The 16269-nt window shown below is 31.0% G+C and overlaps 1 protein-coding gene across 2 annotated transcripts in view; it reads right to left on the reverse strand.

The window, feature by feature from the left end:
* Vps35 (Vacuolar protein sorting 35) overlaps positions 1 to 10552 on the reverse strand; it is a 67269-nt gene extending 56717 nt beyond the window's left edge. The window contains exons 1-2 of one of the 2 annotated variants that reach the window (XM_075362555.1): positions 10398 to 10487; positions 8633 to 8685 (exon numbers count right to left, since the gene is read on the reverse strand). In XM_075362555.1, coding sequence (XP_075218670.1) covers positions 8633 to 8639 — 7 coding nt within the window. In that variant the 5' untranslated portion in view covers positions 8640 to 8685; positions 10398 to 10487. Of the gene's footprint in view, positions 1 to 8632; positions 8686 to 10397 lie in introns of both variants that reach the window. The other variant, XM_075362564.1, reaches the window with a different exon arrangement.
* Between the last annotated feature and the right edge of the window lie 5717 nt (positions 10553 to 16269).

Raw genomic sequence — 16269 nt, forward strand, 5'->3', positions numbered from 1 at the left:
GCTTGTGTAATTAATGGGCAACCCCTTTATTTGCTATTTAATATTGTTATCCACATTGTTAATGTGTAACTGTATATAACAATTATCATTTCATCACTTCTTATTAAAACTTTTCCCTTTTTTCATAAGCTTTATTAATTTATGTTTAAAAATTGAATTAAAATATTTAAATCACATTTTCACAAAGAGAAAGTTTATTTTTTAACATTCCAGAACAGCTTGTGTAATGTTGTTAAGTAACTTATAAGATTAATTTTTTAAATATTTAACATACGTTTAAGTGTTCAATTGAACTTACATTCAATGTAACTTGTAATGTATTTTGTAATACAGAGTTATTAAGTCATCTAACTGAAAAATTTTATTTTATTTTTTCATTAGTATTTGAAAATTTTAATTTACAGTTAAAATGTAAATTTTACAGTTAGAAAATATTAGTTCTATTTTTATTAATGGTAAAAAAAAAATGTTTATAAATGTTACACACTGTGATTATATACATTAGTGATTAGTTGCTATAGCTAGCCAATTTTATTCACCATCATTTAAGACATTAATTTTTGTGAAAGTATCTGAAACATATCTGAGCTTACAGAAAATTAAATTAAACTAAACTAATGCCAAACCCTTTAAAGAGTAATTTCAGAGGTGGGCGATTTCTAATTGCAGAACAAAACTCTTATAAATTTTTTAAATATTAGCAGATTTTTTTTCATTAAACCATAACTTTCAGGTAAGTGAGTTTTGTAGTTCTAATTTATGCTTCCCCAATATATTTATTATAAATGCTAAAAATAGCTTAAAATTATAATTGAATGTAGCTAGTCTTTCCTTAGTCATACAATTGCTCTAAAAATTCAACATATATATTTTTAAGAATAAAGTTAATTAATTAAAAATTTTTTTGGTCATACTTATTAATATTTATATTTATACTGTATCCAAGTTTTTCTATATCATATTAAACACTTTTATTTTCAGTGTTTTTCTTGGCACTATAAATGTTTTTGAAGAAAACCTGCCATTTGAAGAAAACCATCTCTAAGAATTACAGAAATTATTCAAAAAAAGTACCAAGTTTTTTACCCAATTTCACAATAGCACAATTCCAATATTCTGTAACTTTATCAATAGATAAAAAAATAATAATTGAAATATAATTAAGAACTGATTTAAAAATGGTTTAAGTATTTTTACATTTAATTTTTCAAATTGTCAATTTCAATATGATGACTTAAAAAAATTCTACTTCACCTCTCAGTAAAAGTGCGAGAATTTTTTATGGTAAAAATAAAAACTAAGGATTTTTTTATAAATGTAAAAATTAAATTATTCTGTTCATATTCAAAATTATTTGAAAATTAAAAAAAGAAGTATCCAAATATAATTTGTAGTGCAAAAAGATTATATATTCAAATATAATTTGTAGTGCAAAATGATTATATAATGATAATTTAATACATAATTATAATAATAACAAGAAGCCATTTGGGTTTTAACTATAATGAAAGCGGAACTTTCAGTAAAAAGGTTATAATTTTGCTAAACAACATTATCTCCTAGGATTTTTATGTCAGTGTAATTTAATAAATTTCTTTCTGGTACTTCATTAATACAAAGCCTACTTTTGCCCTTTAATAACTAAATAATTCACTTATAATAACATTTTTAGACAATTCAACATTTTTGTTTCTAATTGATAAACAAAAAGTTAAAAACTGTATTTTAAATATTAAAAAAAGATAATCAGATATTGATAAAATACCTTCCTCTAATTTGTATTTGTATATACTATCATTATTTTACAAATGATGTTATCAGTGTTCCTCTTCCAATTTTAATTAATTACTTTTTACAAATAGAATTCTTTCTACTTGTTTTGAGACTTCTATTGTCATTCTCTTCTGTATGAAAATTTTTGTACTTGACTTTAAAAAATATAGATCAATTTTGTTATTTCTGTATTTTCTAACACTTTTAAAAAAAGGCTCTTAAATTCTCTTGAAAATCACAAGTTACTGACAAAACCTTTCCCTATGAGTTTAGAGACACAATCATTTTAGAAGTTTTAGAGAATACATTATACAGTATAGATAACAAAAAATTCCTTATTGACATTTTACAATAGCAGTAAAGTATTCGATTTAGTTTTGGACTTCTAATGAAAAAAATAAGGTTACTATAGAGTGAGAGGAGCCATTTACAATTGGTTAGTTAAAAAACAACCTTCTTATTATGAACAGGCCATTGAAATTTCATTTTTCAGTAAGAAACACATAAAATGTAGGCCCCCATTTCAAGGACTAAAATGGCTGTGGTCCTTTGTTCTTCTGAATATTTATTAACAATCTTTCTCAAAAATCACATAATTCATTATTCAAATATGATATAAATTATATCACTGTATCAGAAGGCAATAATTTAAAAAGTTAATTGTAGACCACACACAATCGTGTGATATCTAGTCTATACATCTTCCCGCGCTAACCATTAGGCACATAGTTGTTTGCTGTCTGTTTTACATCTTATTAATGGATGCCAGCAAGTTACTGGAAGTATTGTACACATTATCACTTTTAAGGTCTATAGTGAGCATAAAATTTTCTTACTTCAGTAAGAAAATTATATTTCAATTTTTGCTTTTTTTTAAAGAGAAAAGAATACATATTTATTACACTTTTTTGGTACTTTTATTAAATACCGGCACCTCTGGTTATTTGTTTAAATACCAAATTTATTTCTTTTTAACAATGCAGGAATGCTGTTTAATGAAAATGATTTGAATGGGAAGGATACGATAAGTGTAATTTTCTTAATAACAATGATGTAAATTCAACTCAGTATTTGTATCTAATGCATTGTAGTCAAGCTAGAGTTGATTCTGTACATTTATTGTGAAAGCAGTTTAATTTAAATACTGACATTTTAAGTCAATGCGCATGTCAATATGTTGTTGAAATTGATGAGACGCTGTTCTTTAGGCGCACAGATTATGCTGGTCACATCTACCCACAACAAGGTTTTCAACGTCATTTGTCTGAAGAAGCGAATCTTTCATTGTGAAAGTTACTAACAGATCGATTCAAACCCTGCTGAATGCTATCAACAATGTTAATGATAACATTAATGACAGAAGCATATTGTATTCAGATTACTGGGATGCATATCAAACTGATACTTCAGAAATGGAAGAATTCCACTATTACAGTATGAATCATCAGTACCATTTCACTGATCTTGAACAAATGTGGAGGAGTTGCTGAAGTAAAGGAATAGAAAGTGTGGAATCCCAGTTTTGCCAAAGTTATGTGGCATCACATGACAAGGAACAAGAACCCATTCCAGAAAATACTAACTGCAGTAAGGGACACTTGGCCACCCAAGGTCACTATGTAGCAGTCAGTAAGTACATTTTTCATGATCATATAAGTTGAAATAATGCAGAAGTCCATAGATTAACAATGAATAAAGAAATTCATTTGAAGAAGCCAATTGAAATTCGTTTGAAGTAAAGGGAAAAATTGGTGGCATTGGTATTCTATAAAAGTTCCCTTTTTTTTCAACTGATAAATATATTAATGTCTTAGCTTTATTTTATATCTACATGTTAAAATGGGGAGTATTTTTCACCCCATTTATGCATTTTTCAAACTTTTTATGTGTACTTAACCTTAATAGCCTCAGGTTCTTGCCAATTAAGTTGAGACTAAATAATGATGTAGAAAAAGAAAGGTTCAATAGGAATGAAACCTCTACTTTTTCAATCAAGTAATTTGTAAGATGTAACTTTTTAAATTAAGTTTTTTCTATTCAAACGCATCAATTTAAAAATTTTGGTTTGAACTTAAAGGCTTGAAATCACAGCAAGTGCGCAAAAACCTTTAAGCTGAAGTGTTTGTCTAAAGAATAGCTGAAATTACTCCTTTACTTAATCTAACCTAAAGAATTCACTGTAAATATTAATCGCACAGGAATTAGTGGCAAATAAGTCATTGTAATCTAATTTTCAAAATTTTAAATAATGTACAAATTTTATCCAAAGGAAATTTCATAAATACAGCAAGTTACCAACAAATATTTTTCTATATTATGAATGAATTTGAGGGAGTTTTGTTAAAGGATGAAAACATAAAAAAGGATAATCAAACTATGACATTTCTTTTTAAATTTTAATGGATCAAAAACCATATAAGTACACCACTTAAAAATGAACACTAAAACACTGCACAATAAGTGAAATATGAAAAGCATTTTACACAATTTTCTAAATAAACTGTAACATTTAAGATGTATAAAACAAAAAAAAATTTCAAGTTTGTACAAACGTAAAAACCAAGAACATGGGGTTGTAAAAGACAATGACATTAGTCACTACACAATCCAAAGTATGCAGTAAGTGTACTTACTTTGTTTATATTAGCTGATCTACAAGAACCGGTTTATTAAATGTGGCTTCAACTATTAGTATGAGGGTCATTTAATAAATAAACAAGTGAATGTGTGTGGAGAGCAGACTATTTATCTAGTCTATTGCATGGAAATCAACATTAGTATGAGTCTAAATTACACGAGTAGTTGACTGCAACCTACGTCTAAAAATGGAATAGCCAATATTTTTTACTTAATGAATGTTTAATAAGGTATAAATTGCAGAAACGACCAAGTTTTTACACATAATAATAATAAGTGTTCTGCCCAAAGGCAGGTTTTCACATGGCCGCCCTCCATTCTGCTCGATTCTGTGCCATCAGTTTCATTTTATAGTAATTTTCTTCCTTTTTATATTGTCTATAATTTTCATCCATCTCTGACCTCTTGCTTTCCTTCCCGTTATAAATCCTTCCAATGCTGTCACCAACAGGCAGTCATCTCAGCCAGTGTCCCAAAGAACTGCATTTTCTTCTTTTTATTATTTCAATAATCGCCCTCTCTTCTCATATTCTACGAAGCACCTCCTCATTCTAAACTCTCTCCGTTCAGCTTCCAGCTGATCTTTTTCATCCTCCTCCAAACCCACATTTCAAAGACCTTCCTAATCCATCCTCTCCTCTCCCTTCCTAATAGTCCATGTCTCTGCCCCAAAAAGAGCCACACTCTACACAAAACATTTCGCAAGTTTTTTTCTTAGTCGCAGATCTAGTTTGCTACATAGCACTCTCCTCATTTTGCTGAATGCTTCCTTTGCTCTAGCAATTCGTACTTTAACTTCCTGATCACACTTCATATCTTCCTTAATGATGCATCCCAAGTACTTGAAGGATGCCACATGCTCAACTTTATTTCCCCCAATCATAATCATTGCTCTTTTGGTTGATTTGCTAATTATCATGCTTTTTGTCTTCTTTGTATTTATCTTCATCCCATACTCCTCGCAGGTTTGATTTATTCTTCTCAATTTCATTCATCATGTACTCACTCTCTGCCAACACTGCCATGTCATCAGCGAACCTAATGCACTCTATCCTTCTTCCTCCAATGTTTATACCCTTATTACTAGTTAGACTCTTTTCAATTATCGCTTCTAGATAACAGTTAAACAGAGTGGGTGACATGCAACATCCCTGCCACACCCCTCTCCCAAGTCTGCTTTCCTCCGATAACTCATTCCCAATCTTTATTTTTACCTTCTGTGACAAGTACAGATTTTTTATTAATCTCCTTTCCCTCCAAGTAACTTCTTTTTCCTTTAATATTCTTAGCAATTTTTCCCAATCCATCCTGTCAAATGCCTTCTCCAGATTTATGAAGACCACATTCCTTTTGATTTATGCTCTTTGCTTTTCAATATATCTTTCTCTGATCACTCTTATTAACCCTATTGCATCCCTTGTTCCCTTCCCCCTTAACTCAAACTCAAACTGCTCTTCCTCAATTGATCTCTCTAGTCTTCCATAAAGTCTCCCATTCAACACTCTTAGTAGTATCTTAGCTGAATGCAATATAAGGCTAATGGTCCTACATTCCTAACATTTCAAAGTAATACTCTTCTTTTTGATTGGGACCATAATAGTAGTCATGAAATCTTGCGACCAATCACCACTCTCATATATTAAATTAAACAGGCTTGTGATATTCCTAATTCCCCTTTCCCCTAAACCTTTCAATAGCTCAGCCGGTACTTCATCAACTCCGCATGCTTTCCTGTTCTTTATTTCTTTTAAGACACTTTCTACCTCTCCCTCCATAATGTAACAACCTTTCTCCTCATACACTTCCGATTCATCTTCAATTCCTAGGATTTCTGGTCTCTTATCTATTTTGAGACTCCTTTCACATATCATTCCCATCTACCTAGAACCTCGTTCTTACCATCAACCACCTCCCCATCTTCTGTCGCTATTTCCATTCTAGTTTTACCTTTTCCCTTTTTAAATACCAGTTCCATAACTAGTCTATACATCTCTTCAAATTTTCCTACCCTTTCCAATTTCTGAATATCTTCACACCTCTCCATCAACCATGTGCCCTTTCAGTCTCTCTTCTTAATTCATTATTTAGTTTCCTGTACATCTTCTTACCCTATTCTGTTCTGACATTCTTCCACTTTCTTCTCTCAACCATTTTATCCAGCATCACCTCTGTAACCCATTCTTTCTTTATCTCTTGTCTACCTTTTACCCCTAGAATCTTTGATGGCATTTATTAGATCCTCCTTCACATACATCCATCTTGTGTTTTGGTCTGTGTCCTCTTCCCTTCTCTACTTACCAAATAATTCTCCTTTAACCTTTCCCTTTTGTCTCCATCTTTCAGTACCTCCCTATTTAAACTCTCTACTCTTTTTCATTTGTTCATTCTTTTCATTCTCATTCGTAACTCTCCCACCACAAGATTATGGTCCGAATCTATATCTGCACCTGGATATGCTTTTGATTTTTTTAAAAAATTTTTATACCTGTTTTCTATCATAAAGTAATCTATCTGGTGCCTCTCTCCATTTATTCTTGATCAAGATCAAAAATGATCAAGATTATAGATCTTATACAACTGAAAACTTGATATGATCAAGAGGGAGAGGCATTTCTTAGCCATATAGTGATCAGTTATGAGATATGGACACATATATCATTAAGGATCATGTAAATCTTAAATCAAGAATCAATGTCTTAAATCATTAAGAATGGATAATTTGGCACCATCGAACTACCATCTTTTCGGTAAATTGAAATCTGCTTGGAAGACTATTTCAGGATAATGAAGAAGTGAAAACAGCCCTGCAAACATAGTTCCAAGGTCAACCCAAAAAATTCTCTGATGATGGAATATAAAAACACACAAGAAGACGGGATAAATGGATAGTGTAAGAGGGAGATTATGTTAAAAGGTAATCTAAATATTAATATCTGTACATACTCAGTACAAATCTATACATCTTTGTTTATTTATTGGATGATCCTTGCATTATATCTACACTTCAAGAGCTTTAATTTCCAGAACCAAAACAATCAAAAATATGTAAAAACTAACCTTTCTATGTTTCATTATTCAAATCAACAATTTTATATTACTTTCTATTTTATAATTTTAGTAACTCTGAGAAATTTAGTTTGATGAGATTATGGTAATTCTGAATAATTACTTGATTAACTTCAATTTTTGTCATACTTTAATACACCATAGTAGACAATCTTAAGAACAGGAAAACAGAAGATCTAAATATCAGATAGCAGCTTTGGACAGACACATGCAAGATTTTACACTGTTTAAGTACTCTGTGATTTTGCACTGTGTTATCAGTACTCTAGTCAACTGGTTATCAGTTTTGTGACTACTGTTTTGCGTATCATTGAGACCAGTTCAGGTGCTAATCCATTCTACGGTGAGAAATTGGGGTTAAGGTTAAATTTTTGTGGAGAGAGGTTAGGGATAAATTACCAGGTATGGCAATACTTAACACCTTCTTGTAGAACACTTGGCTGAATTTATGTTTAAATGTCAATGTAAGAACTACAAAGAGACTACATCATATGTTCCATGCTAATGGTCATGTGTACATAGATAATCACTTGACAAAGAGCAATCTCAGTCATCTTCAACAAATGAGTCCAAATGACGATTATTAAGGTTAGTTTATAGTTTACTCCTCTCTGTACAAAACTTTAACCTTACCCTAACACCTCTCCACAGAACGGATTAGCATCTGAACAGTTCACAATAACTCACAAACCTAATTACTAAGCGACTAGAATACTGATAATGTGATACTGATCTTGATCTTACATGGGTCACCAGCTGTCAAAACCTGCTTTCTAACATTTATATCTTGTGTTTTCCTAATCATAAGGGTATCTGCTGTGGTATATTAAATTATGAAAAAAATTGAAGGTAATCTAGTAATTGTTCAGAATTACCATAATCTCATCAAACTAAATCACTTATATTAAGCAGTAACAAATAAAATCTAACTACGTAACAGCAAAATTCATTTATATTAAACAGTAGGTGCTACTTTTTTCCTAAGCTTTCTACATCAAAATCTTACTGAGATGTCAAAATGTTTATTATTGTATCAACAATGTTTATGAGCACCTAATAATGATAATAAGTTTATTATAGCAATGGAGGAGACATATTTATATATACTATCATCACTATTTTAGATTTGATGATTATAATAAATTTTATTTGGTACTTTTCATGAAGATGCCCACAGTCAATCTGTAGTTAGTCAGTTAGTTCAAGCCACTGAAATGAGAAAATAAATAAATAGTAGATATTTTTTTCTTTTTAAATACATACATTGCACAGTAATATTATTAAAATAATACAATAATACTGTAATAATAAAATAAAGTACAGCATTTTTTGTGTACAATAATTTACGTATATCACTTACTGAATAACTTAACAAGAATCTAGCCTGTATTTCTGCATTAAATGTGAGTCTCAATTTAAGGGATTTCATTATACACAGAAATTTTCCGGAACGTAACAAACACCTGTGTAAATTGAAGGTGCACTGCATAATAGATTTATATAAATAACTAAATAAATATATGCATAAATTTATATAATAAATAAATCTAAAAGTATAAATATAATCAAACCAAACTTAATCTACACTTTAGTTAAATATAACCAAACTTAATCTACACATGCTAGTTAAGGTTAATGAGCGAAGCGAGCATACGTTAAGTTTGGTTAGATTATATTTATTTATTATATAAAGTTAGATTATAACTTTTATTTATTTATTCTCTCCTTTCTGTGGCACCATCTAACATCTAACTACAGCAACTAACTAACTACAGATTGGCTGCGGGCTTCTTGAAAAGTACCTTTTATTTATATTTCAAGTAGAAAAACTGGGATAAAACTCAAATTGAATAAAAATAAAATGTAAAAATAAGATGTAATAAAATTTTTCTGTTACTCAAGGAATAGTAATAAACATTTCTTTATTCATTCAACAACAACAGGCTGATGCCCAATTACAGTGTTAATGATTCTCAAATGTAATTGATAATGAATATTTGTACCAGTGAAAAATGCCATGCTTAACTGTAACTCAAATCCAGAAATGATAGGCAAGAACTCTACCTCTCTGCCAAGAAGATGTACAATTCATATTTATGTAATAGATATCAGAAAAGATGGATCTCTTTTAATAATAAAAATAATGTTTCTCTCTCACTCTTACACAAGATGACAGAATCTTATTTGAATCAGCAACTAAAACCATACCAAGACAGAGTTAGTATGTTTTCATTACCAAATAATGTAATTCATAATCTATCAACTACTTTTTTCTCCAATTAATAAATTTCACTTGCTTTATATCAAAATTCATACAATAAGAAACAAACTAGCTGAAATCTGCTAGATACAAAATGATGTTTAACAGTAAATTATCGCAAAATCAAACGTCTGTTATATGAATAAAACACAACAGTAAAATGAAAAATATATGACACCTATGCATACTTTCATGAGTTAATAATTTAACTAATGCAAGAAATTTCTAATAACTCTTAAAATGGCTAAATCATAACTACTGGCAAAAACTGGATAACATTATTATAGTACTTCATCTTTCATGGAAATAACCTTCAACAGTTACAGAAATATGGAAATTCAGAGTGGCAGCAGTGCAACAGAAATTAATTTCAGTAATATTATTAATTGGCACCAATTAATAATAATTGAAACAATGGTACAAGCAATAATTATGGATGGTAATAAATAAATGGATGCACTATTTTTTTTTTTTTAACCACCAAATAATAACCGAAAAACTGAGCTAGTCAACAGGTTCAATCACGTCATGTCATATAAAACTAACAGACCGAACTAGTGCAAATTTAGTAACACAGATCAAATTGCATAGTAATTAAACACTATGATGAACACTCGCAAAACTTAAACTTCAAAGTGACAAGTTAATGATGTAAACTTACCCATTTTAATAACTACTGCTTTAGTATTATTTATTAACTCAACTTAACCAAATAATTACAGTTACAAAATCAGCTGTTCAATGGGAGGATGAACACAGGTATACAACTCATGTTGCCCAACATCAGAACAAAAATTCATCAACTGAATGGTGTTCATTATAAGAAAAGAATATTGAAAAATATTGCGTAATTTCAATTTTTTTAAATTGTTCATAGAATACCATAAATAATACCAGTATCTAGTTTATTATTAAATGTTTGTATTTTGATGGCAGTTTTAGATCATTATTTGTGTCATTTACAAACAAGAGTGTTATGTTTGATAGTAAGTCCAATAGTCGCAGAAATACAGTTCCATTCTTCATCAAGTGCACAAATCAGTTTGACTGTAAGCGTAAGCATAGTCGTTTTTACGAAAACTTAAAATTGATGATATCCTTATCGTTTCTGAAGCAATAACTATAACATACTTCAAAATAGACATGAAATTAATAACACCAACAAAAAAATCAAATACCAATTACATAGTTTGAAAATAATGAACTTAGGTGTAATATTGTTACACTAGAGCAATGATTTATATATTTACTTAATCGACAACAGGCTGACATCCAATTACATTATGAAAAGATGATGATGGTATAAGATTAATCTTTATAGTAATGAGAAATTTCAGGCTGCTATAAAGTACTTTTAAGATTTAACCTCTACGGAAATACAAAAAGACGTAAAATTCCACTTCAAAGGATTCATTTTTTCTCCTTCCTTTTGTGAAAAGGAAGAAACATGGTTCTTCCTGGACCACTGGAACATGCATGGTCCATGGTCGTAGTGACCGACGATTTCGTCCGTCACCAGAAATTTTGGATTTTTGCAGTAAAACTTGATCAACGCTTCGAAGTGCTTGCATATGCACTGTATTCGGTGGATTTGGCTTCCAGCGATATTTCCTCATCCAAAATGAGAAGAAATTGCTCGTTGGACGAAGATTCACTTCAAATGATGAAGTTGAAGCTGAGACATCATAATCTTCAAATCACTTAATTTGAAGGATTGCAAAAATCGCACTGTTCTGAGGATTTTAAAAAGTTGGAAGTTGTTAGTCTAAATGTATCGAATTGTCGGCCTCCGTGGCGCAAGTAGTAACGTCTCGGCCTTTCATCCGGAGGTTCCAGTTTCGAAAACCAGTCAGGCATGGCATTTTCACACACGTTACAAACCATTCATCTCATACTCTGAAGCAATACCTAACGGTGGTCCCAGAAGTAAAAAAAAAAAAAAAATGTATCGAATTGTAAGGTGACGGGAATGAAAAATAAAGAAACATTCTGAAATTCTGTGTTTCTTTGTCAGGTAGAAAACTTTATTAATAGCTGTATTTCTCTTGTATACTACTATAATGTCATCAACACAGTGATGTCAATATAATACAGTGTTCAACTTAAAAGAGGGTCATCAATTAGTCAGTAAATAATAATTTATTTGCAAAACTTGCATAATAATTTACAGAAGATATTGATAATGTCCATCCACTTCTATGCACTTATCAACATGTTTGAGCATGTTCCTTGCTACCATTGTTAGCTGTACCATATCTGTTTTCTGGATGACATTGTTAATTTTTGTCTCAATTCCTGCAGAGTGTGTGGATTGCTGCTACAAACAATTGCTTTTAAGTAACCTCAAAGAAAAGAGACTGTACTAGTCAGATCAGAGGATCTTGATGGCCACAATCCTTTAGAAATGATTCTTCCACCAAAACAATTCTTAAGCAACTCCATAGTAGAGTAAGCTGTATGGCAAGTGGAACTATCCTGTTGCAATCAGCAGTCACACTCATTCACTTGCATTAAGTTTTTGAACTGTTGGATAACCCCATCCATACCTCATTAAAGTCAACCAGAGTTTTTTCAAAAGAACAAAAGGGTCCTATTATTTGTTGGCTTGAAACTGCACACCATATAACTATTTTTTTGTGGGTGTAGTAGAGATTCAAAGAAAATGTGTAGATTTTCATTACCCCAGGTCCAGTAGTTCTGACTATTAACATACCTACCAAGGTGAAACCATGCTTCATATGTGAAAAACAATTGAATTAAAATGCTAATATTGTCCATTAGAGACAATATTAGCATTTAATGGTTCTTGAACCATTCAGTAGTGAACCCTTTTAGCATAATCAGAATTAGTTAGCTCATGGAAAACCTGCGTTTGATACGAATAACATTTCAACATTCTCCTCACTGCAGTGTGGGCTGAACTTAGTGAAATGTTTTTCTCCCAGCTTAGTCTCAGCAAGGACTTATGAAGAGATCTTGTAACTGCTACTTTAATGTGCTGTATCACTTGTGTTGTTAAAACTGATCTATGTGACATTTCTAGTCTAACACCCTATATTTTCACAGAATTCTTTAACTCACTTCTGAATAACACTTTCACCTAGTGCTTCTTTTTGAAATTTCTCCCTGAAGTTTCACCGACACAACATGAGATTTTATATCTAAATAAGTTTCCATCATGAATACATGTTCTTCAACAGTTAAGCGCATTATAACAAACACATAATTATGCAACCTTGTTCAAAAGCCAATGCTCGACATAGACTGGCAATGGCCTACTCAAATTACATGAATGCTTAGTGATACAGAGTAGCTGGTCCGAAGGTGCAACCATATTGGAGTGGTATCTGTTGAAAACCAGACTAAGGCTCTATTCCTGAAAGAGGCCAGCAGCAGCTCTTTCAGTAGCTGTCAAGGAAGTAGATCAGGAAGACTTAAATGGCCATATTAACATCTCTCAATCTTCTGAGTACTGTGCAGGTGAAAGAAATGGAAAACTACAACTGGCTTTTTTTCCCAAGAAAATGTAACTCTTTTCATTTTCATGTAACAAAGATGAAGGCTCTTTCCTTGGTAAAATATTCCTGAGGTAAATTAGTTCCCTGTTCAGATCTCTGGGTAGGGACAGCTAAGGAAGGGGTCATCAGAAAATTAAAAAATAACATTCTACAAGTTGGAACATGAAATGTTAGAAGTCTAAAAAGTTTGGTAGATTAGAAGCTTAAAAGAGGAAAATTGGTAGGTTAAGTGTTGATGTAGCAGGAATTAGCAAGGTTTGGTGGGAAGAGGAAAACGAGTTTTGAGTTTTGATTTTAGAATAATTAACTCAGTGTCAAATAAAAGACAGCAGGAGTAGGTTTCTTAATGAACAAGAAGATAGGGAAGAGAATTATTTCAAAAAGCATGGCAATAGAACCATTGTAATCAGAATAAAATCAAAACCTAAGCCTACAAAGACTGTTAACTTCTACATACCTGCAACTGCCCATGATGATGACGAGGTAGAATGTGTATATGAAGATGTTGATGAAACAATTAAACACATAAAAGGGGATGAAAAGTTAATAGTAGTTGGAGATAGGAATGCAAGCATTGGAAAAGGCAAGGAAGGAAATATAGTGGGTGAATACGGGTTGGGCAAAAGGAATGAAAGAGGGGACCAACTTATAGAGTTTTGCACAAAGTATAATTTAGTAATTGCCAACACCCAGTTTAAAAATCATAGTACAAGAATATACACATGGAAAAAGCCGGGCGATACTGCAAGGTATCAGATAGATTGTATCATGGTAAATCAAAGATTTAGAAATCAACTGATTGACTGCAAAGCTTATCCAGGAGCAGACATTGATAGCGACCATAATCTAGTGATAATGAAATGTAAATTGTGGTTTAAAAACCTGAAGAAAAGCTATCAGATGAATTGGTGGAATTTAGAGAAACTTGAGGAAGAGGAGGTAAAAAAGATTTTTAAGGAAGACATCACATGAGGTCTGAGTAAAAAAGATAAGGTAGAAAATGTAGAAGAAAAATTGGAGAATGTTAAAAACGAAATTCTTAAATCAGCAGAAGCAAACTTAGGCAGAACAAAGAGAACTGGTAGAAAACCTTGGGTATCAATACTAGTGATGAAAAAGTTGAAAGGACCTATCACAATTAAGAAATACTATAAACAGGAAGTGTAAATTAGCAAAAGAGGTGTGGATTAATGAAAAGTGCTCAGTAGTGGAAAGAGAAATGATCATTACTAAAATGAAAGGAAGAAACAGGAAAGTTAAAGAGAATTTTGTGGTACATAATGTGTTAAATGAAGATGGTTCACTGATTTATAATATGAAAGAAAAGGTTGATAGGTGAATAGAATATATTGAAGAATTATATGGAGGAAGTGAATTATAAACTGGTGTTATAGAAAAAGAAGAGGAAGTCGAAGAGGATGAATTTTTTTTTGGGAGGGGAGCGAAAAACGTTTCAACGTTATCATCGCTCGGGAAAGAAAAATATGCATATAAAATCTAAACGACAAAAATTAAAACAAAAAAATAACTTAGTCTAGAAATTAAAAAACAAAATTAAAACTTAAACTAAAATATTAAAATCAAAAAACAAAATACTGAACACAAAAACATACAGCTATCACAGAAAAAAAACTATATATGTATATAAAACTAAAATAAAACTATAAATTAAATAATTCTAAAGAAACTCCGAAAGGAGTGTAAAAGGCTCCTTCTCGGATAACAGAAAAAATAAAAATTTAACATGGAAATCATAATTTTAACACTATTAACAGGTATGTAAAATATTAAACACGTCCGAGAAATAAAAAGAACTGGTCCAAAACGTCTTTATCGTTGCCCAGGATTTGACAAATATTCCTGGGCAACTTAAATTTACGACGCAACGCCACATAACGTACGCAATCTACAAGGATGTGGTGCACAGTCAAACGGCAGTTGCATCGAACGCAAATTGATGCATTTGCTTTTGTCATTAGATGTCCGTAAGTGACTCTGGTGAGGCCTAACCGTATCGGAGTTTGTTATCCACTGTGGCAGTCCAATCACCTTGTCACGTTGCACGAAGAGCGTGTTTTACACAATTGATAAAATCGCATGTAGTAACACGATTGGAGAATGAAGTTGACTACATACATCTTTAGCTTTTTGTAACGGACAAAGTTGAACTTGTTGAGATCGTATGTATTTGCGTAGAACAAGAAATAATAATAATGTTATGTGTAAAATATTAAAAAGTTTTGTTCAAATTCGTTCTTAAAAGTATGAAATCGGGCCGGCAAGAGTTTTTTCATTTTCAATCAACGCATTTGAGAAAATTTGACGAATTTTTTATTATATGATTTGTGTTATTAAGTATATATAAAAGTATATAAAAAAATTGTTTATCTCTAATTATTTCTCGATGATTTCGTATTTTTATTTATATCAAAAAAGTTCTATCATTTAGTTACAATATTAGTAGAGCAGTAAGAAAATATTTAACGGTGTATATTTTTGTGTTTGAGAAAATGAAGAAGGAAAAATATTTAACAGTTATTATTCGCCTTTCATACATATCTGTAATCTTTTTATTCGGACAATGTCTTTTTGAAGAACTATAAATAAATATATTGTTGAATTTTGATTTTCGATTATTGATGTTTTCAATTGATGACAAACTCACGCCGAAACCTTAACAATTTTATTGTGTTGGAAATTTTGATATAATATGCATGCAACAGTGGAGATTTACCGGTTGAAGCACAAACTTTAATGAATTGAATTAGTGTACTGTGAACCTCTATCATTGGGTTAGCTGGGTTTGAACTAAATGATTCAAATCAATGAATGAATAATTTTACAAAAATGAGAGAATTAAATTAATCGTTAAATAAAATAAAATAATATTAAATAAATTTTTAAAAATTCTGTTTAATAATAATGAGTTTCCCGTGGGAACTACAGAGTGAGATATAGTGTGATGAGGTGTTGCGAGCACCTCGTGCGAGGCTAGACCAATTATTACCATCAATT

This window comes from Lycorma delicatula, chromosome 1 (genome assembly GCF_047948215.1).
Source record: "Lycorma delicatula isolate Av1 chromosome 1, ASM4794821v1, whole genome shotgun sequence".
In the NCBI taxonomy this organism is placed as follows: domain Eukaryota; kingdom Metazoa; phylum Arthropoda; class Insecta; order Hemiptera; family Fulgoridae; genus Lycorma; species Lycorma delicatula.